The sequence below is a fragment of the Thalassophryne amazonica genome, chromosome 14 (genome assembly GCF_902500255.1).
Source record: "Thalassophryne amazonica chromosome 14, fThaAma1.1, whole genome shotgun sequence".
Lineage (NCBI taxonomy): Eukaryota > Metazoa > Chordata > Actinopteri > Batrachoidiformes > Batrachoididae > Thalassophryne > Thalassophryne amazonica.
In genome coordinates, this window is record NC_047116.1 from 32,689,635 (window position 1) to 32,711,303 (window position 21,669).

At 40.0% G+C, this 21,669-nt stretch overlaps 1 protein-coding gene across 1 annotated transcript in view; it reads right to left on the bottom strand.

Moving 5' to 3' along the window:
* The window catches only part of tanc1b (tetratricopeptide repeat, ankyrin repeat and coiled-coil containing 1b), a 201,748-nt gene that overhangs the window by 18,247 nt on the left and 161,832 nt on the right, over nucleotides 1–21,669 (bottom strand). Inside the window, 3 exon segments of the mRNA XM_034186667.1 lie at nucleotides 6,460–6,538; nucleotides 13,186–13,371; nucleotides 19,608–19,844. Of these exon segments, the coding sequence (XP_034042558.1) occupies nucleotides 6,460–6,538; nucleotides 13,186–13,371; nucleotides 19,608–19,844 (502 nt within the window).

The following is a 21,669-nucleotide window of genomic DNA, read 5'->3' on the forward strand; positions in this document are numbered from 1 at the left end:
AAGCAGCAGTCATTCATGAGAATCAAGGAAATGTGAAGATTAAAACTCATAAATTCAACAACAATGAAGAAGCTTCACACGGAAAGTGATTATCATAACACAAATAAATGCAGTACAGTGTGGAAATATGCTACCATTATATGGTACTTAAAAAAACCTCACATACTGCATAGCATTCTGTATAAACAATTCTTTATGAGCTGTATATTGACATGGAGACAGATACTGCTTTGGCAAACAACAGCACTGGTGCATTTTTCCATTAAGCTGTTTTGCTGCTGCATCATGACAGACATGAGAAATAAGTGACTGTGGTAACCATCAGAGTTCTTTGCGTATGAGAGGTGTGTTCTGCATTCTAAGAGGGGATTTTAAACGATGTACAATACAAACCACTCTGTTTCTATTTAAATTCAGGAGACCCTGGAATTATTCACAGAGAGGTTATATTCTATTGAATTTTAAATGTGGAGAAACAGCCTACGGAAATAAGCTGTTGTTAGAAACATTTTAGCGAGAACAACAAAGTTACAAAAGGGTTATTTCAGGAGATTTGTCAGAGTTTAATCCTGCAAATAACAGTATTATTAAATAAATAACATTAAATAACACATTAAATAACATTATTAAATATGCACAATCATTTCCACACAAATTGCTTGCTCTTAAAAGTTTATGTTAGAATGTTGTTATGTCGAATAGGGATCCACCGATACCACTTTTTTCCAGACCAAGTACGAGTATATACATTTTGGTACTCATCGATACAAAGTACCAATATGAGTACTTAATGATACCATTACAGTTTTATGATGACTTTGAAAACATGTTTTATTCATCAGTTGTTCCTTACTTTTTGACTGTAACTGCTACCAATATCATTAGCTTTGTTTTTTATTGACAAACATTTCGCTTAAATCATGTAACTTCACTTTTTGACTACAACAAATTGTCCTTTAACATTAATTGTGTGCTTCTTAACAAACATGACACTGCCAGACATCTCACTGTAATGTAACATGCAGACTTCAGCACTACAAAATATACAACACCATCAATAACTTTGTTTATGTCTGTGAGGACTAAAAGCCTTTTTTGAAAATGTGAGGGACAGATTCATTTTGATGAAAAGCAGCTTCTTTGCATTATCAGCTGTGAGCCTGTTTGTTTTTACGACACTGAGCTAAACAGTCTTTCACTCTCCACACTATTTTTTTTAACTTTTAATTAAATATGTACCGGTAACACACAAATATAAACCGTAATTTTTTTTTTCCCCCAAAGGTGGAACATGTCAATACTGGAGGAGCACGGCACATGATGCACACACATGCGCGTGTGCACCCCCATCCACCCACCCACCCACACACACACACACACACACACACACACACGGTCAGTAATCTTAACATTATTTTATTTTTCCTTTGTGGATCATGAGATAATTTCCTCGCGTTCAGACAGAATAGCCTGTTGCTTGTGGTAACTGAGCCATTAATGAATGAGGCGCACAGTGAACCAACTTCTGGCGCAAAGTGCAGCTCATGGAAGTGAGCGGAGGTTCCGAACGCAGCACCACAGAGATTCCGCAAATGGATTACCCCCTGTAGCAGACCGAGATGCCTGAACACCCACACCAAGGGCTGAAACTCACCAACCTGATGGAACATCTCCACCGCTAAAGCCCTGATCTGAGTTCTGATGGAGGAACTGTGGGTCAAAGTGCCGAAGTCATGGAGGAACTTTTTTTCCAGCCATACGAGAAATTAAACTATTTTCAGATGTTATGTTCCAAACTCAAGAGGCTTTATGTGGATTATTCTTCAGGATCGTATGACGATGAATTCCACAAACAGATAAGACTTTTTATTTATACTCTGTGTGAATTTTCTCTGCATGAGGACTGTAACTTTCAGCCAATTAATGGCCAGCATCAACGCATCATTATTTAAGCCGCAGTGTTGAAAATGTATGAAGCGTGTCGGTGAAAATCCCACACTGAGAGGTTGACATCACGCTGCTATAAAGTGGCATCAGGTCACAGAGTATCAGAGACATTTTAAAATTACAAATACGAGTAAATGACTATGGGATTGGGCCGATACCCGATACTGTTGCATCCCTAATGTCGAATATAAAAAAGACATCTCAATGTTAATTTTGCTTTGTTTTGTTTGTGCTATGCAACAACCTAATACATAACATTATGAAACTAACAAAAGCAGAATATAAAAAATGATTTAAATCAACATAAAAGATAAAAACAACATATATGTAGAAAAAGATTTAATTTTATATTCTCATCAGTACATAAACTTATATAAAAAATAATATTTACATATAAAATGTATAAACCTTTGAAAACTGATTATACAGTTAGCTGCTTTCCTTAGCCTCCTATCCATGTGGTGGTGCTGCTCTCGGCTCAGTCATTAGAACTCATTTACCGAGATACTTTTGCTATAAAACTGAGCTCCTCTTCATCCATTTTTAGCTTGCTCCATGAACTACATTATGCAGCTGTTCTGCTCGTAACACTGTTTGCATTTGAAATCAATCTTGCATTGATTAAAAACATTTTCTAATCACCAGTGAACTCAAAAACATCTAGAGCTCAGGTTCCCCTTTAAGCTCCTTTACACACTGATTGTACAACTTTAGATGAAATCTTAAGATGCACACTGATTTCAGAAAAGTCCATCAATAATTGACTTATACTTGTACTCTTTACAAGTACCCTAAGAGCACAGTAACTAGATATACTTATTTACTTAATGATATGTACCCTTACCAAAAAGTACTACATGCAAGTATGTTTCAAGTATACTTCCAGTTTACTTTTTATATACTTATCAGTACTATTTTTTGGTAAGGGTAGTTGAGCTAGGCTAATTTTGATAAACTAGTAAAGCTCAGTTTGTTCTGGGCGTCAACATGAGTTGACATATTTCTCAGTACAAACCATTTCTGTTTGCATGAATTAACTGCTACTGGCTTTTAATAAATATTTGACTCCACCTGAAACATATGTACCAATAAATAAGTGAGGTTTTTTTGCACAGTGGGAAAAGCCTCTTTACAAATGCATGAAGTCAAACTCAACATTATGGCAAAAACTGACTTTAGTAAACTACTTCAACTTGAATGCAAATAATTATTTGGGGATCCGGGGACACTTTATATCAGGGGATATAGTTCAGTGCCTTTCTGATCCTCGCTGTGGACTGATTTAATAGCCACTGTGCACTTGAAGCAAATACTGAGCTGTAACTACAGGTAGCTCAAATCACACAGTGAAGGTTGATTAAAAACTGTTCATAATAACAGACACGTCCATATTCACCTGGACATAAAGGGCCATTCAGCTGCAGTTCATGAAAAATAACAACTCGTGTTTTAAACATCAACAACAAGAGACTGTTGTGACTGCAATAGTTTAGAAATTTACTTTGGTAATACCGGTGAAAACAGAACAGCAACTCCATGGAGGAAGATTTGAGAGGGACAATTCTTTCACCCAGGAATGTAGTAAAGACTAAAGTCCTGCAGTCCTTTAGTGGGGCAGAAGCACCGGTTAACCACACTGTGTAAAATCTCTGCACTAATAAGCTGACCTACATTCTTGTACCACCAGAGTGTCATTGTTAAAATCCCACTGGTGTACAACCATCGCAGGAAAAAAGTGACTATTGTTAAAATGTTCTTTTGTCTATTCAAGTGTGATTGTGCACAAAACTCATCAAAATGTTGTCAGATGAAAGGAGGTGAAATCAGACATTAATAGCTCAAGATCACCAAGCTGTGAGCGCAAAAGTTCAGAATGAAGATCAAACATAGCATTTCAAATGTTTCAGAGATTTTAATAGACTTGACAATAAGAAAACACTAAAAATACTGTCACTCTAATACTGCTAGTGCTTACAATTTCTTAAATAGGAGCGATAATATTAATAACAATAATATAACAGGAAAAAAGATACATTTAAAACCAGCTGGTTTAAAACAGCAATTAAGGAAACGATATTAATAAAATAAAGGATTTAAAAACCATTATCATTAAAAAAAAAAATCCAAAACAGACCAGAACAAAAAAGGTCTGTGTCTTGCTTTAGAAACCTCAACTAAACTTGACTGTCTGATTTCATTCATTAGTAGATTATTCCAGCAGTTTGCATTAATTACATCCTTGGTGTACAGTTGTAATGGTTTTACTTTATATCTACTGTTAAGTAGCAGTGATTAGTCTGCAACATAAGGTGCATTGACACTTGCACGACTTTGATCCGCACACCTGCATGCACATCGACGTGACGATCCCACCCGCTGTGTTCCTTGCTGGACACCATGCTTTGTTCCACTGGCTGCCACGCATTGTGCGCTGGAAGCTGCATATATAAAATAATTATTTCATAGTGGATTATTCATTTTCTCTTCAAGTTGGCTGTTGAAAACGGCTCAAATCACTTCCTGAATCACAGAGGACCACTCCAGCTGCAGGTTTTCTTGCATGCGCACGTGCGCTGAACGAGGGGGAGAATGCATTTGGAGTTGTCTAAAAAGGTAATTATTTGTTATGTTCATGTTGTAAAGGCTTGGTAAAACAGTTGCATGTTCTTTCCTTCTTGTGTGCAGCTGTAAAAGTATGTTGTGATAGATTTAACATCTCGTTATAATCGTTCAGACGAGCTGCGCTCTGATATGGTGCACTGACGCACTCACTCACACTGTTCGCGTGTTCTTTACTCGACTTGACGAGCTGCACGTAGTGTTGGCAAGTAGATTGCGCAACATTCACTACCACTTTGCGTTTGTTGCACGACATTTATGCATGAAAGATTTTTTGAACATTTTACTCTCCTGCACGACACAGTGCAAGCAAGTGCATGCATCAAAGTCGTGCAAGTGTCAGGGGGCCTATACTGAAGTCCTTGGAAGTCTTTCAGAGTGCTGTGTAATTTCTTTCGAGTAAAACATCACTTTCGCAACTTTGTTCAGCTTTCATGCAACCAGCATTAAAAGAGACAGCCACCTCTTGCGTGCAGGTGCCACACTGTGACTGCTGCTCCAAACTTCAAGTGCCACATTTATTTTCATTTATTTTTCACATATTTTCCTTCATCATAATGTTAACAGCTCTGAGGATGCCTCTGGTAGCAGCCACCATCCTGACCTTGCCAAGGCCATTCTGGAATCAACCTAAACTGTGTGCTACATTTGGTACAAATCAGGGAGAAGATCAAATTCTTTGACTTTGACCTTTGTCAGATGTGTTTTTTTCATGTGAAATTTGGTAGAAATTAGCAAAATGACCTGGGAAGAGTAAGCCAACAAACATAAGCAGCTCTGACCTTGACCCTAATGATTGACCTTTAGCAAATTTGACCTTACTGGACAATTGTGTGTGTGTGTGTGCCAAGATCAGAGATGAATCAAACAGAAAAACCTTTAGCCTTTGACCCCAATAACTGACGTTTGGTAAATTTGGCCTCATCTGGGCAATAGGGCAGTCTCGTTTGAACCCTGCCTGATATTGTGGGATTTGACCACTTATGGGGACCTCCACTCCCATTGTGCAATACATACACAACATAACTTCACATGGACAAATGGCGTATTGTTTTGTTTTTGACTGCAATCAGACAGGCAATGAGAGTAGCTCCGTTCCCTTGCCTGCAAAACCACCTCAACATCTTTCCCACCACATCGTCACTATTTCTTTGCATTTTCACTTTGTTTGTGTGTAATTTGGCCAAAAGATCGAAGAAGCCGTGTTTTTGTCCCTGGAAGTAGAAAAAGTACGTCATATGCGTCATATTTTACCCCTTTAGTGCCAGCCCTCAATGAGACTGCAGTACCCTATTCCAGAACCCACCTATAATATGTGTGCCAAGGTCAATGGACATTGACCGGGGGGGGGGGATTCTGGGGTTAACTGTCATCCACATATCAAGTTTAGTTGAATGTGGCCAAAGGAAAAGGGGGTAGTAGGGGGACAAACACACAAATCAATCCAAGTTTTGATCTTTGACCCCAATGACTTTGACCTCTGCCAAAACAAACCCCTTTAGGGTGAATCTGGGGCCAACATACAAGCACACTACAAGTTTAGTGGAAACTGGCCCAAACACCTCAGTGTAACAAACAAACACAGACAAACAAACCTTTCTCAAATTACAGTTTGATATTCAAAAAAAAAATAGAACATGCTTGAAATTCATTTTTCAAATGTGTTGCCCAAACACTAAGTAGAACACATGGCCACACAACACTTTCAAACTGAAAATGAACACATGTTTGAGCTGAGCCACCTTTAGATAAAACAGAGCATTTCTGGTGCAGAGGACAGATATAAAACTGTATGCTGCAGCGTGCAATTACAGCAAAGGCGTCCAGAAAGATAAAACAGCAGGCGATAATAGAAGAGAGGTGTGTAATGCAAAAAGATGGATGAAAACATACCTGTCTCTCCCCACAGAGTGTCATGGCAATCAATTTGCACAGCATGCTCATTATTCAACGCCAGCAAGCCTCTCACAACCTGTCAAAACCCCCCCCCCAAAACTTAGATTAATGGCACAGCGCTTCATCATAAGATACTAAATAAATCTTCAAGAAGGGATATAACGTCCTAATTCTGAAGCAGAAAAATCAAAGCCAGATGTTGCACAGTCACAAACATAAGCCAATCAAATGTGAAGACAGTCTGACAAAAAAAATTCATCATATTAGAGCAATGAAGTAGTTTGTGTGATCCAAGGCCAATCTGACTCAGGTGGGCTGTTCATTCTGCATTTTACCTCGGCCCAGTTCAATTATTTCATACCACGGTCGAACATTTGAGACCAGATAAGGAGAAAAGCAAAACAAACCTTGAACCTCTATTGGAGCTGAGCAGCTGGAGGCATCATATCTTAAATGCTCGTCCAAATCGACAAGGCCGACTAACATCGCTTCACTAAATAAGTCATCTGTGTCTATGGACATGAATAACTTTTTGATATGGTTGTTTTGCAGAAAGATGTTGTTAAAAAGAAGAGCTTCAGAAAGACGGAAAAAGCCTCAGAAATGGTTGGATCTCTTGTAATCGGTATGTTAACTTTCTTTCCCATTCCCATTCATAGTGACTCCACAAAGGTTTTGGCAGTTTTAACAAGATGCGCTTGCAGTGCCAAATGTCATATATATCGCTATATCTTTGTCAACTAAAAACATATACACTGTGAATACACAGTGCATGTACGGTGCATCCAGAAAGTATTCACAGCGCTTCGCTTTTTCCACATTTTGTTATGTTACAGCCTTATTCCAAAATGAAATAAATTCATTTTTTCCCCTCAGAATTGTACTCACAACACCCCATAATGACAATATAAAAAGTTTTTTTTTTTTTTTGCAAATTTATAAAAACAAAACAAAAAAAAAACCCAAAAGAAATTACATGTACATAAGTATTCACACTCTTTGCTGAATACTTTGTTGATGCACCTTTGGCAGCAATCACAGCCTCAGGTCTTCTTGAATATGATGCCACAAGGTTAGCACACCTATCTTTGGGCAGTTTTCATCCAGGATGTCTTTGTACATTGCTGCATTAATCTTTCCCTCAATCCTGACTAGTCTCCCAGTTGCTGCTTCTGAAAAACATCTCCACAGCATGATATTGCCACCACCATGCTTCACTGTAGGGATGGAGCCTGGTTTCCTTCAAACATGACGCCTGGCATTCAGCCCAAATCATTCAAAATCAGACCAGAGAATTTTGTTTCTGATGGTCTGAGAGTCCCTGAGGTGCCTTTTGGCAAACTCCAGATGGGAAATCTATTTTTACTTAGGAGTGACTACTGTCTGGCCACTCTACTACATAGGCATGATTAGTGGACTGCACCTGTGTGAAGCTGGACTCCATCATTCAAAATATTGAAATAGCACTGTTGTTCGTTAGTGCAGGTTTGTGTTGTTCAAAGAAATATTTGTGCTTTTATGGTTTATACAGCTTTACACGTCATCTGTGTCCAAATCTCATCAGCTGGTTCCACCAGTTTTGTTCTGCCATGGCAGGGGAGGGCAATGGGTTTGCTCAATCCAAGACACGAAAATTTCGGGCTCCCTGCTGTGGGCAGTGTTCCTCAGCTCAGACAGCAGGAGACTGCATAGTGCTTGGCTGACATGCATGCTGGCAGGCAGGACAAAGCAGCATAAATGATAGAGGCCAGTTTGATGAGATTTGTAAGTAGAGCTGCATGATGTCACGGCTCAGAAAATATATTTTTTGAATTACTTAAAAGCTTTAACAGCACAAATTAAATTTTTTAGAGCACAAACCAGCACAAACAGCAGAACAACAGTGCTATTTTAATATTTTGAATGATAGGGGAAGTCAGCTTCAAACAGGTGTGGATTGCTGCAGAGATGATTGCCCTAAGGATCTCCTCTCTCCACAGAGGAATACTGGAGCTCTGACAGAGTGACAATCAGGTTCTTGGTCACCTCACTAAGTCCCTTCTCCCCTGATCACTCCGCTTAGACGGGTGGCCAGCTCGAGGAAGATGGTGGATCCGAATTTCTTCGATTTACAAATGATGGAGGCCACTGTACTCACTGAGACCTTCAATGCAGCAGAAATATTTCTGTACACTTCCCCAGATTTGTGCCTTGAGACAGTCCTGTCTCGAAGGTCTACAGACAATTCTTTTGACTTCATGCTTGCTTTGTGCTCTGACATGCACTGCCAACGGTGGGACCTTATATGTAGACAGGTGTGTGCCTTTCCAAATCATGTCCAATCAACTGAATTTACCCCAGGTGGACTCCAATTAAGCTGTAGAAACATCTCAAGGATGATCAGTGGAAACAGGATGCACCTGAGCTCAATTTGTGCATCATAGCAAAGGCTGTGAATACAACCCCTGGCAAAAATTATGGAATCACCGGCCTTGGAGGATGTTCATTCAGTTGTTTAATTTTGTAGAAAAAAGCTGATCACAGACATGACACAAAACTAAAGTCATTTCAAATGGCAACTTTCTGGCTTTAAGAAACACTATAAGAAATCAGGAAAAAAAATTGTGGCAGTCAGTAACGGTTACTTTTTTAGACCAAGGAGAGGGAAAAAATATGGAATCACTCAATTCTGAGGAAAAAATTATGGAATCATGAAAAACAAAAGAACGCTCCAACACATCACTAGTATTTTGTTGCACCACCTCTGGCTTTTATAACAGCTTGCAGTCTCTGAGGCATGGACTTAATGAGTGACAAACAGTACTCTTCATCAATCTGGCTCCACCTTTCTCTGATTGCTGTTGCCAGATCAGCTTTGCAGGTTGGAGCCTTGTCATGGACCATTTTCTTCAACTTCCAAAGATTTTCAATTGGATTAAGATCCGGACTATTTGCAGGCCATGACATTGACCCTATGTGTCTTTTTGCAAGGAATGTTTTCACAGTTTTTGCTCTATGGCAAGATGCATTATCATCTTGAAAAATGATTTCATCATCCCCAAACATCCTTTCAATTGATGGGATAAGAAAAGTGTCCAAAATATCAACGTAAACTTGTGCATTTATTGATGATGTAATGATGTAATGATAGCCATCTCCCCAGTGCCTTTACCTGACATGCAGCCCCATATCATCAATGACTGTGGAAATTGACATGTTCTCTTCAGGCAGTCATCTTTATAAACCTCAATGGAACGGCACCAAACAAAAGTTCCAGCATCATCACCTTGCCCAATGCAGATTCGAGATTCATCACTGAATATGACTTTCATCCAGTCATCCACAGTCCACGATTGCTTTTCCTTAGCCCATTGTAACCTTGTTTTTTTTCTCTTTAGGTGTTAATGATGGCTTTTGTTTAGCTTTTCTGTATGTAAATCCCATTTCCTTTAGGCGGTTTCTTACAGTTCGGTCACAGACGTTGACTCCAGTTTCCTCCCATTCGTTCCTCATTTGTTTTGTTGTGCATTTTTCAATTTCTGAGACATATTGCCTTACGTTTTCTGTCTTGACGCTTTGACGTCTTCTTTGGTCTACCAGTATGTTTGCCTTTAACAACCTTCCCATATTGTTTGTATTTGGTCCAGAGTTTAGACACAGCTGACTGTGAACAACCAACATCTTTTGCAACATTGTGTGATGATTTACCCTCTTTTAAGAGTTTGATTTCAATTGAAATCTCTCATGTTGGAGCCATGATTCATGTCAGTTCACTTGGTGCAAGAGCTCTCCAAGGTGTGATCACTCCTTTTTAGATGCAGACTAACAAGCAGATCTGATGTGATGCAGGTGTTAGTTTTGGGGATGAAAATTTACAGGGTGATTCCATAACCAGTAACCAATCCAGTAACCAATCCTGACTGCCACAATTTTTTTTCTTGATTTCTTATAGTGTTTCTTAAAGCCAGAAAGTTGCCATTTGAAATGACTTTAGTTTTGTGTCATGTCTGTGATCTGCTTTTTTTCCTACAAGATTAAACAACTGAATGAACATCCTCCAAGGCCGGTGATTCCATAATTTTTGCCAGGGGTTGTACTTATGTACACGTGATTTCGTTTTTTTAATTTAAATTAAATTTTTGCAAATTTAAATTAAATTTGCAAAAAATCTCAAACATTTTTCACATAGTCATTATGGGGTATTGTGTGTAGAAGTTTGAGTAAAAAAAGGATTTTATCCATTTTGGAATAAGGCTGTAATATAGTGCACCACTCTGAATACTTTCGAGATGCACTGTAAACACTGCCAGTTAGGGATGGGAGACAGGAAAAAAAAAGGATAGAAATTTTTTTATTTCCATACAACTTGATATTTATCAAAGTGTAAAATTTTAACATTTTGAAGACATAATGTTTGAAACCTGAGCAATTCTTCAGTTAAAACATTATTTTTTCTCAGTGTGTGTGTGTATATATATATAGAGAGAGAGAGAGAGAGAGAGAGAGAGAGAGAGAGAGAGAGAGAGAGAGAGAGAGAGAGAGAGAGAGAGAGAGAGAGAGAGAGAGAGAGAGAGAGAGAGGAAGGTTCTACCCAAATAAATACTATTAATACTAATAGTACCACTATGGCAGCAGCTAGCAGCAGTGGATGTCTTGGCTTTTTACTGAGAAAGGTCAGGATGAGGTGTTTCCATGGCTGTGAAATGAAAATTGTGAAATGCGAGGAAAATTTGCAGGGGGTCTGGGGGGCGCAGCCCCCTTGAGCTGCGGTTTAGGACCTGCGGGGCCCCAGAAACCAAATTAATTTTGTATCTATTCTAATGATACATTTTCAGCATCTCCTGGAAGAACAAATCTCAAAAGAAGTGCATACTTAAATGATCCTAGATTGAACCTTTCATTTAAAATGTCAATGTTAATGTTGTAATAAGAGGATATGATGCGCAAGTAGGACCTGAAATGATTTTCCTTTTAATTGTAAACCAAATTATGCATTAACTCAGAACAATTAAACTACATGAAATTCATGAAGACTGAAAAGACTGTTACAGCATTATCAAAAACCACAGCTAAAGCTTGTAGAATATTTAAAATATCAGGGTAAAATATCAATAACATACTTTATAGTAAAAAAAAGTCACATATTGTTGTGTAAATTCCTGTAAATTCATTCAAAGCCACAATATCTTTTTTTTTCCAATGAAAGAAAGTCTACATTAATTTAAAAAAAGTCACATAATCTTGTCTGAAATCCTATTTGAACAACAGAATGTTTATTTTCCAGAGACAAAAAAATTCTTACCATGTTTCTTGAGGGCACAAGATGCAGTGAGCTTTTCCAGTTTCTTTTATCTGTGTTCATGATGACGAAATTTAAATTCAACCCAGCGCCAATTTCACAGATTCTTGTCCTTATTAAACTTTTTTAAACCATGTTTCTTGCCATCTTCCCTCTCTCCAATGTCACTCTGTGACAGACATGCCGTAAAATAATTCTTTTAAAAACGTGATGGCTCTTAACGTATGCCATGTCCACATGCTACATTTTGCTTAAAGAACAGCGTCATGGAACAGCTTCCGTGGATCAGAGGAGACTGATTTGTATCTGTAACACTCAGATCAGTGTTCGCAGACATAAAACTTGCATGATGTCGGAAAAAGAAAAGAACGCTTTGTGATAGGCATTTTAAAAACTCAGTGATGATCATGATTACAGAGTACAACACGAACACCGTGGAATTCCTCAGATCCGCGGAGTTTTCACAGCCCTGGGTGTCTCCATTTCAGCGTGGCTATGTTTTACTAAATGCCAGTCATTAACCAGAACCTCAGTATCTTCAGTTTTCCATCCTACAATGTGTATCGCAACTACAACATTCAGTTAGAGAAGCTTTGTTTCCTTAGTAGTTTCCTCAGTTTGGATGACACAAGTTCACTTTCACGGTCTGTTTTCAGGCCTCTCACCTACTCAACTCTCTTTCCTTTTTTCTCACGTTTCCAGGACTGTCTTCCCCACTGGGAGCTCCAACAACACTTTGCATTCGGAAGTGGTTGTCCACTTTGAGATGCAAGCCAAAAACTGTTTTTTGCATAATAGGCCATTAGACCTGCCCATACAGGACCAAGTATTAACATGCTGTTGTAATCATTTTACCCATTTTGCCCAGCCCTACTGTCAGTGCCATCAACAGTCTACAACATAAAGGGAATAGCCAATCTTACTCTGAGTGATGTATTTTTATGTGATCAAACCTGTCGTTAAAAAAAAAAAAAAAAAAAAATGAACTGATGTAAAATTGATCACAAATGTGTTTTAGCCATAATGTCCTATTTGTATATGTAATCTTATTTGTTTGGTCATAATATATACACACATTATAAATATAAGGTTCCATCACAAAGAATTCTGGACTAATAGTTGCTCAGGGAAAAATACTTACGCACCAAAAATCTCTAATATTAAAGGAGCTCATCTCCTCAGGGTGTAAGCATCAATCAAACATGTATTGTGGAGCTATCATTTTTACATAAAAAAGCACTTCATCCTATGAAAAAGAAAGTACATAAATCAAACCATGAAATGTAATCGCTCACGTTTTTCACCTATGGTGTAAATATGGAGGGTAAACCATGTTTGTTAATGAGTTTGTTTTGTTCACAAGTATCTGTTCACACAGAGACAGTAGCAAATGTTGACGGAGTGTGAGAGATGAATATTTGAAGTGAGTTAAGTGTCAGACAAACCTGTGTGTGTCCCATGCTGGAGGCTGCTATCAGAGCCTGCTGCAGGGCTTTAGCCTTCAGCGTGCAGTCCTCAGCCTGGTCCTCAGTACGCCATTCCAGCTCCAATAAGTACTGGATGATCTCCGTGTGTCCCCTCAGAGCAGCATGGACCAGTGCACACTGACCACTCTTATCCACATGATCCAGCTTTGAGAAATATAACAGTCTCGGTTTTATTGCTCAAAAATACCTGTGGCAAAAGTACTGTATCTCTTACAAGTCGCACATCTTAAAATGCATCAGTGTGGCAGGAATACAAAAATGTGACTTTCGCTTAAAGTATGGTTTATAAGGTCTAAGTTAAGACTAATTTAACTTTATCTTCACAAGGACAAGATTATATATATATATATACGAGGTCTCTTAGATAATAAACCGACCCTTTTATTTTTTTTTTTTAACTATATGGATTTGAATGACATGCGATTACACCAATCATGCTTGAACCCTCGTGCGCATGCGTGAGTTTTTTCACGCGTGTCGGTGACGTCATTTCCCTGTGGGCAGGCCTTGAGTGAGATGTGGTCCCGCCCTCTCGGCTGAATTCCTTTGTTTCACACGCTGCTCGAGACGGCGCGCGTTGCTTTATCAAAAATTTTTCTGGACCTGTGAGGAATATCCGAGTGGACACTATTCGAGAAATTAAGCTGGTTTTCTGTGAAAAGTTTAACGGCTGATCAATCAATCAATCAATTTTTTTATATAGCGCCAAATCACAACAAACAGTTGCCCCAAGGCGCTTTATATTGTAAGGCAAGGCCATACAATAATTATGTAAAACCCCAACGGTCAAAACGACCCCCTGTGAGCAAGCACTTGGCTACAGTGGGAAGGAAAAACTCCCTTTTAACAGGAAGAAACCTCCAGCAGAACCAGGCTCAGGGAGGGGCAGTCTTCTGCTGGGACTGGTTGGGGCTGAGGGAGAGAACCAGGAAAAGGACATGCTGTGGAGGGGAGCAGAGATCGATCACTAATGATTAAATGCAGAGTGGTGCATACAGAGCAAAAAGAGAAAGAAACAGTGCATCATGGGAACCCCCCAGCAGTCTACGTCTATAGCAGCATAACTAAGGGATGGTTCAGGGTCACCTGATCCAGCCCTAACTATAAGCTTTAGCAAAAAGGAAAGTTTTAAGCCTAATCTTAAAAGTAGAGAGGGTGTCTGTCTCCCTGATCTGAATTGGGAGCTGGTTCCACAGGAGAGGAGCCTGAACGCTGAAGGCTCTGCCTCCCATTCTACTCTTACAAACCCTAGGAATTACAAGTAAGCCTGCAGTCTGAGAGCGAAGCGCTCTATTGGGGTGATATGGTACTACGAGGTCCCTAAGATAAGATGGGACCTGATTATTCAAAACCTTATAAGTAAGAAGAAGAATTTTAAATTCTATTCTAGAATCAACAGGAAGCCAATGAAGAGAGGCCAATATGGGTGAGATATGCTCTCTCCTTCCAGTCCCCGTCAGTACTCTAGCTGCAGCATTTTGAACCAACTGAAGGCTTTTTAGGGAACTTTTAGGACAACCTGATAATAATGAATTACAATAGTCCAGCCTAGAGGAAATAAATGCATGAATTAGTTTTTCAGCATCACTCTGAGACAAGACCTTTCTAATTTTAGAGATATTGCGTAAATGCAAAAAAGCAGTCCTACATATTTGTTTAATATGCGCTTTGAATGACATATCCTGATCAAAAATGACTCCAAGATTTCTCACAGTATTACTAGAGGTCAGGGTAATGCCATCCAGAGTAAGGATCTGGTTAGACACCATGTTTCTAAGATTTGTGGGGCCAAGTACAATAACTTCAGTTTTATCTGAGTTTAAAAGCAGGAAATTAGAGGTCATCCATGTCTTTATGTCTGTAAGACAATCCTGCAGTTTAGCTAATTGGTGTGTGTCCTCTGGCTTCATGGATAGATAAAGCTGAGTATCATCTGCGTAACAATGAAAATTTAAGCAATACCGTCTAATAATACTGCCTAAGGGAAGCATATATAAAGTGAATAAAATTGGTCCTAGCACAGAACCTTGTGGAACTCCATAATTAACTTTAGTCTGTGAAGAAGATTCCCCATTTACATGAACAAATTGTAATCTATTAGACAAATATGATTCAAACCACCGCAGCGCAGTGCCTTTAATACCTATGGCATGCTCTAATCTCTGTAATAAAATTTTATGGTCAACAGTATCAAAAGCAGCACTGAGGTCTAACAGAACAAGCACAGAGATGAGTCCACTGTCCGAGGCCATAAGAAGATCATTTGTAACCTTCACTAATGCTGTTTCTGTACTATGATGAATTCTAAAACCTGACTGAAACTCTTCAAATAGACCATTCCTCTGCAGATGATCAGTTAGCTGTTTTACAACTACCCTTTCAAGAATTTTTGAGAGAAAAGGAAGGTTGGAGATTGGCCTATAATTAGCTAAGATAGCTGGGTCAAGTGATGGCTTTTTAAGTAATGGTTTAATTACTGCCACCTTAAAAGCCTGTGGTACATAGCCAACTAACAAAGATAGATTGATCATATTTAAGATCGAAGCATTAAATAATGGTAGGGCTTCCTTGAGCAGCCTGGTAGGAATGGGTCTAATAAACATGTTGATGGTTTGGATGAAGTAACTAATGAAAATAACTCAGACAGAACAATCGGAGAGAAAGAGTCTAACCAAATACCGGCATCACTGAAAGCAGCCAAAGATAACGATACGTCTTTGGGATGGTTATGAGTAATTTTTTCTCTAATAGTTAAAATTTTGTTAGCAAAGAAAGTCATGAAGTCATTACTAGTTAAAGTTAATGGAATACTCAGCTCAATAGAGCTCTGACTCTTTGTCAGCCTGGCTACAGTGCTGAAAAGAAACCTGGGGTTGTTCTTATTTTCTTCAATTAGTGATGAGTAGAAAGATGTCCTAGCTTTACGGAGGGCTTTTTTATAGAGCAACAGACTCTTTTTCCAGGCTAAGTGAAGATCTTCTAAATTAGTGAGACGCCATTTCCTCTCCAACTTACGGGTTATCTGCTTTAAGCTACGAGTTTGTGAGTTATACCACGGAGTCAGACACTTCTGATTTAAAGCTCTCTTTTTCAGAGGAGCTACAGCATCCAAAGTTGTCTTCAATGAGGATGTAAAACTATTGACGAGATACTCTATCTCCCTTACAGAGTTTAGGTAGCTACTCTGCACTGTGTTGTTATATGGCATTAGAGAACATAAAGAAGGAATCATATCCTTAAACCTAGTTACAGCGCTTTCTGAAAGACTTCTAGTGTAATGAAACTTATTCCCTACTGCTGGGTAGTCCATCAGAGTAAATGTAAATGTTATTAAGAAATGATCAGACAGAAGGGAGTTTTCAGGGAATACTGTTAAGTCTTCTATTTCCATACCATAAGTCAGAACAAGATCTAAGATATGATTAAAGTGGTGGGTGGACTCATTTACTTTTTGAGCAAAGCCAATAGAGTCTAATAATAGATTAAATGCAGTGTTGAGGCTGTCATTCTCAGCATCTGTGTGGATGTTAAAATCGCCCACTATAATTATCTTATCTGAGCTAAGCACTAAGTCAGACAAAAGGTCTGAAAATTCACAGAGAAACTCACAGTAACGACCAGGTGGACGATAGATAATAACAAATAAAACTGGTTTTTGGGACTTCCAATTTGGATGGACAAGACTAAGAGACAGCTTTCAAATGAATTAAAGCTCTGTCTGGGTTTTTGATTAATTAATAAGCTGGAGTGGAAGATTGCTGCTAATCCTCCGCCCCGGCCCGTGCTACGAGCATTCTGACAGTTAGTGTGACTCGGGGGTGTTGACTCATTTAAACTAACATATTCATCCTGCTGTAACCAGGTTTCTGTTAGGCAGAATAAATCAATATGTTGATCAATTATTATATCATTTACCAACAGGGACTTAGAAGAGAGAGACCTAATGTTTAATAGACCACATTTAACTGTTTTAGTCTGTGGTGCAGTTGAAGGTGCTATATTATTTTTTCTTTTTGAATTTTTATGCTTAAATAGATTTTTGCTGTTTATTGGTAGTCTGGGAGCAGGCACCGTCTCTACGGGGATGGGGTAATGAGGGGATGGCAGGGGGAGAGAAGCTGCAGAGAGGTGTGTAAGACTACAACTCTGCTTCCTGGTCCCAACCCTGGATAGTCACGGTTTGGAGGATTTAAGAAAATTGGCCAGATTTCTAGAAATGAGAGCTGCTCCATCCAAAGTGGGATGGATGCCGTCTCTCCTAACAAGACCAGGTTTTCCCCAGAAGCTTTGCCAATTATCTATGAAGCCCACCTCATTTTTTGGACACCACTCAGACAGCCAGCAATTCAAGGAGAACATGCGGCTAAACATGTCACTCCCGGTCTGATTGGGGAGGGGCCCAGAGAAAACTACAGAGTCCGACATTGTTTATGCAAAGTTACACACCGATTCAATGTTAATTTTAGTGACCTCCGATTGGCGTAACCGAGTGTCATTACTGCCGACGTGAATTACAATCTTACCAAATTTACGCTTAGCCTTAGCCAGCAGTTTCAAATTTCCTTCAATGTCGCCTGCTCTGGCCCCCGGAAGACAATTGACTATGGTTGCTGGTGTCGCTAACTTCACATTTCTCAAAACAGAGTCGCCAATAACCAGAGTTTGATCCTCGGCGGGTGTGTCGTCGAGTGGGGAAAAACGGTTAGAGATGTGAACGGGTTGGCGGTGTACACGGGGCTTCTGTTTAGGGCTACGCTTCCTCCTCACAGTCACCCAGTCGGCCTGCTTTCCCGGCTGCTCGGGATCTGCCAGGGGGGAACTAACGGCGGCTAAACTACCTTGGTCCGCACCGACTACAGGGGCCTGGCTAGCTGTAGAATTTTCCACGGTGCGGAGCCGAGTCTCCAATTCGCCCAGCCTGGCCTCCAAAGCTACGAATAAGCTACACTTATTACAAGTACCGTTACTGCTAAAGGAGGCCGAGGAATAACTAAACATTTCACACCCAGAGCAGAAAAGTGCGGGAGAGACAGGAGAAGCCGCCATGCTAAATCGGCTAAGAGCTAGTAGCTATGCTAAGCTAGCGGATTCCTAAAAACACGCAAAGTGAATAATGTGTAAATAATTTAGAGGTGATTCAGCAGAAGGAGTGCTTTAGTTAAGGCACGTAAAGATTACACTGGGAAACAAATCGTAATCTAGATAACTAGATCAATCTAACTGCGCAGATTAAACAGCTAACAGATACAGAAAAACACCGCTGTGCTCCGGGACAGGAAGTGATACAATACCGCAGTGAGAGCCAACCACCAGTAGAGGCAAGCAAGAGCAAGAATCCAGATTGGAACTGATGAGAGATTATGGGGTGTTTCTGTCGGTGTAAGGACTTCCCACGGAGCGGGACGTCCTGCAGCGCTTCCAGGCGCTGTCATCGGCCTGTTTCGAGCTGAAAACATCCTAATTTAAGGCTTAATTCACCCAGGACATCGTGAGAGAACAGAGAAGATTCAGAAGAGGCCGGCATGAGGAATTTATGCGGACATTCCACTGTTTAAGGACATTTTTTTAATGAAAGACGTACGCGCAAATTCTGTGTGCGCCGCGACAGGAAAAACACCTCCGTGTTGAAAACCATTTGTAGAATTCAGGCGGCTTTTAATGGCTTTCAACAAGTGAGTAACTGAGAAATTGTTTAACAGCTTGGGCATGTTCCAACTTGCCCGTTAAGATTTCCAACGGAGGTGTTTTTCCTGCCGCGACCCCCCGCGGTCGGGTCCAGCCCGACATGCGACTCTGCCCGCACGTTCTTTCATTACAAAATGACCGTTAACAATGGAATGTCCGAATAAACTCCTCATGCCGACTTCTTCTGAAAGTTCTCTGTTCTCTGACGACTTACTGCGTCAACAGGGCCTGAAATGTGGAAGTTTTCAACTTGAAACGGCGAGACGCTGCCGCCTCGAAGCGCAGATCGCCGTCAGGCGCCGTGGACCGTCCTTAAAGCGACACTACCAGACCAAAATCTCTCATCAGCCGTTAAAATTTTTACCGAAAACCAGCTGAATTTATTGAATGGTGTCCACTCAGTTGTGCCTTACAGTTTTGAAAAAATTTTTATCAAACAAAGCAACAGTCTCTGAGCCATTCCTCAACAATGAAAAAAAATCGACGAGCGGGTGGACGACTCCTCACTCAAAGACTGCCCACAGGCGAATGACGTAACCGACAGGCGTGAAAAAACTCTCGCATGCCCACGAGGGTTCAAGCATGTCTGATGTAATCACACGTGATTCAAATCCATATGGTTTTTGAAAAAAATAATAAGGTCGGATACTTTTCTCATAGACCTCGTATATATATATATAAATAAAATACCATACCTTGGCACCCCTCTTGCAGAGCAGCATAACGAGTCCCAAGTGTCCTGCAGCGGCTGAGAAGCAGAGTGGGTTCATGCCATTTTCAGCCACCACTTCTACACTGGCGCCATATTCAAGGAGCAAGGAGGCAATTTCTTGGTGACCAAGGTGGCACTGAACACAAAGTACCGGTGCATTGTTCAGGACCTCTGTACGGTAATTCACATTCGCCCCGCCCAACATCAGCAGACGGCTCACCTGAATGGTCAAATGACAAGACAAGCACAAGTTTGGATTGGGAGTAGATATCAATGGATCTGTGCACTGGCAGCATCATGAATCACTTGAAGGTCAGTATTACTACGGTGGATCTACAAAGTATTCACAGCGCTTCAGTTTTCACACATTCTGTTATGTTACAGTCTTATTCCAAAATGGATTAAATTATTTTTCCCCACTCAAAATTCTACACACAATACTCCATAATAACACTAATTTTTTTCAGATCATTGCAAATTTATTAAAAATGAAAAACTAAGAACTTGTACAGGGTGTCAAAAATAAATAAATAAAGCCATAGAAAATGTATACACTGTTGGATACTGGTATCTGTCATATGTCATCTTGAAGCATATCTCAGGGAGTTTTATTTCTGGTGTTTATTCCTAATTTCATTTCAATGAGTTCTAATGAGCACTTGACAAAAAAAATTAAGATCACTTAAAGTAATGAAACACTCATGGTTGTATTAACCTTTTGAATCTTAATGCTCTCAATATTAAGATAAGATGTTTCTTTATTAGTCCAGCAAGGGGAAGTTTACAATGTCACAGCACCAGTGGTGATAGAATTGTGCAACCGTAGGGCAGAGTACAACATGCAAATAGAAGGCAAACACAAGTACCTAGGCATGTCAAATTAAGATTCCCCTCAAGTACTATGAGCAGTTCAACAGTATCTCCATAAAAGTATTGCATATTAAGCTCTGAAATTTTGGGTTGTGATGGATAAAGGTGAGGACAGTGAGCCTCCTATTTTGGGCCATGTTAGCATCTTCCAAAATGCAAAATGACTATTCTATAAACTAAAGACAGGTCAGTCATGTTACTTGTGAAACCTTGTGGCTAATCATGAGGTCCTTGTGGCCACTAAGGCCACTTTTACAAGTGTAGTTAATAAATACTTTATGTGAAGGTATTTCTGCAACTTTTAAAGCTACAGCATGAAGTATTTGGGGGTGTTTATCAGGAGAAATGGAATATACACTCAACAAAAATATAAACGCAACACTTTTGGTTTTGCTCCCATTTTGTATGAGATGAACTCAAAGATCTAAAACTTTTTCCACATACACAATATCACCATTTCCCTCAAATATTGTTCACAAACCAGTCTAAATCTGTGATAGTGAGCACTTCTCCTTTGCTGAGATAATCCATCCCACCTCACAGGTGTGCCATATCAAGATGCTGATTAGACACCATGATTAGTGCACAGGTGTGCCTTAGACTGCCCACAATAAAAGGCCACTCTGAAAGGTGCAGTTTTATCACACAGCACAATGCCACAGATGTCGCAAGATTTGAGGGAGCGTGCAATTGGCATGCTGACAGCAGGAATGTCAACCAGAGCTGTTGCTCGTGTATTGAATGTTCATTTCTCTACCATAAGCCGTCTCCAAAGGCGTTTCAGAGAATTTGGCAGTACATCCAACCAGCCTCACAACCACAGACCACGTGTAACCACACCAGTCCAGGACCTCCACATCCAGCATGTTCACCTCCAAGATCGTCTAAGACCAGCCACTCGGACAGCTGCTGAAACAATCGGTTTGCATAACCAAAGAATTTCTGCACAAACTGTCAGAAACCGTCTCAGGGAAGCTCATCTGCATGCTCGTCGTCCTCACTGGGGTCTCGACCTGACTCCAGTTCGTCGTTGTAACTGACTTGAGTGGGCAAATGCTCACATTTGCTGGCGTTTGGCACGTTGGAGAGGTGTTCTCTTCATGGATGAATACTGGTTCACACTGTCCAGGGCAGATGGCAGACAGCGTGTGTGGCGTCGTGTGGGTGAGCGGTTT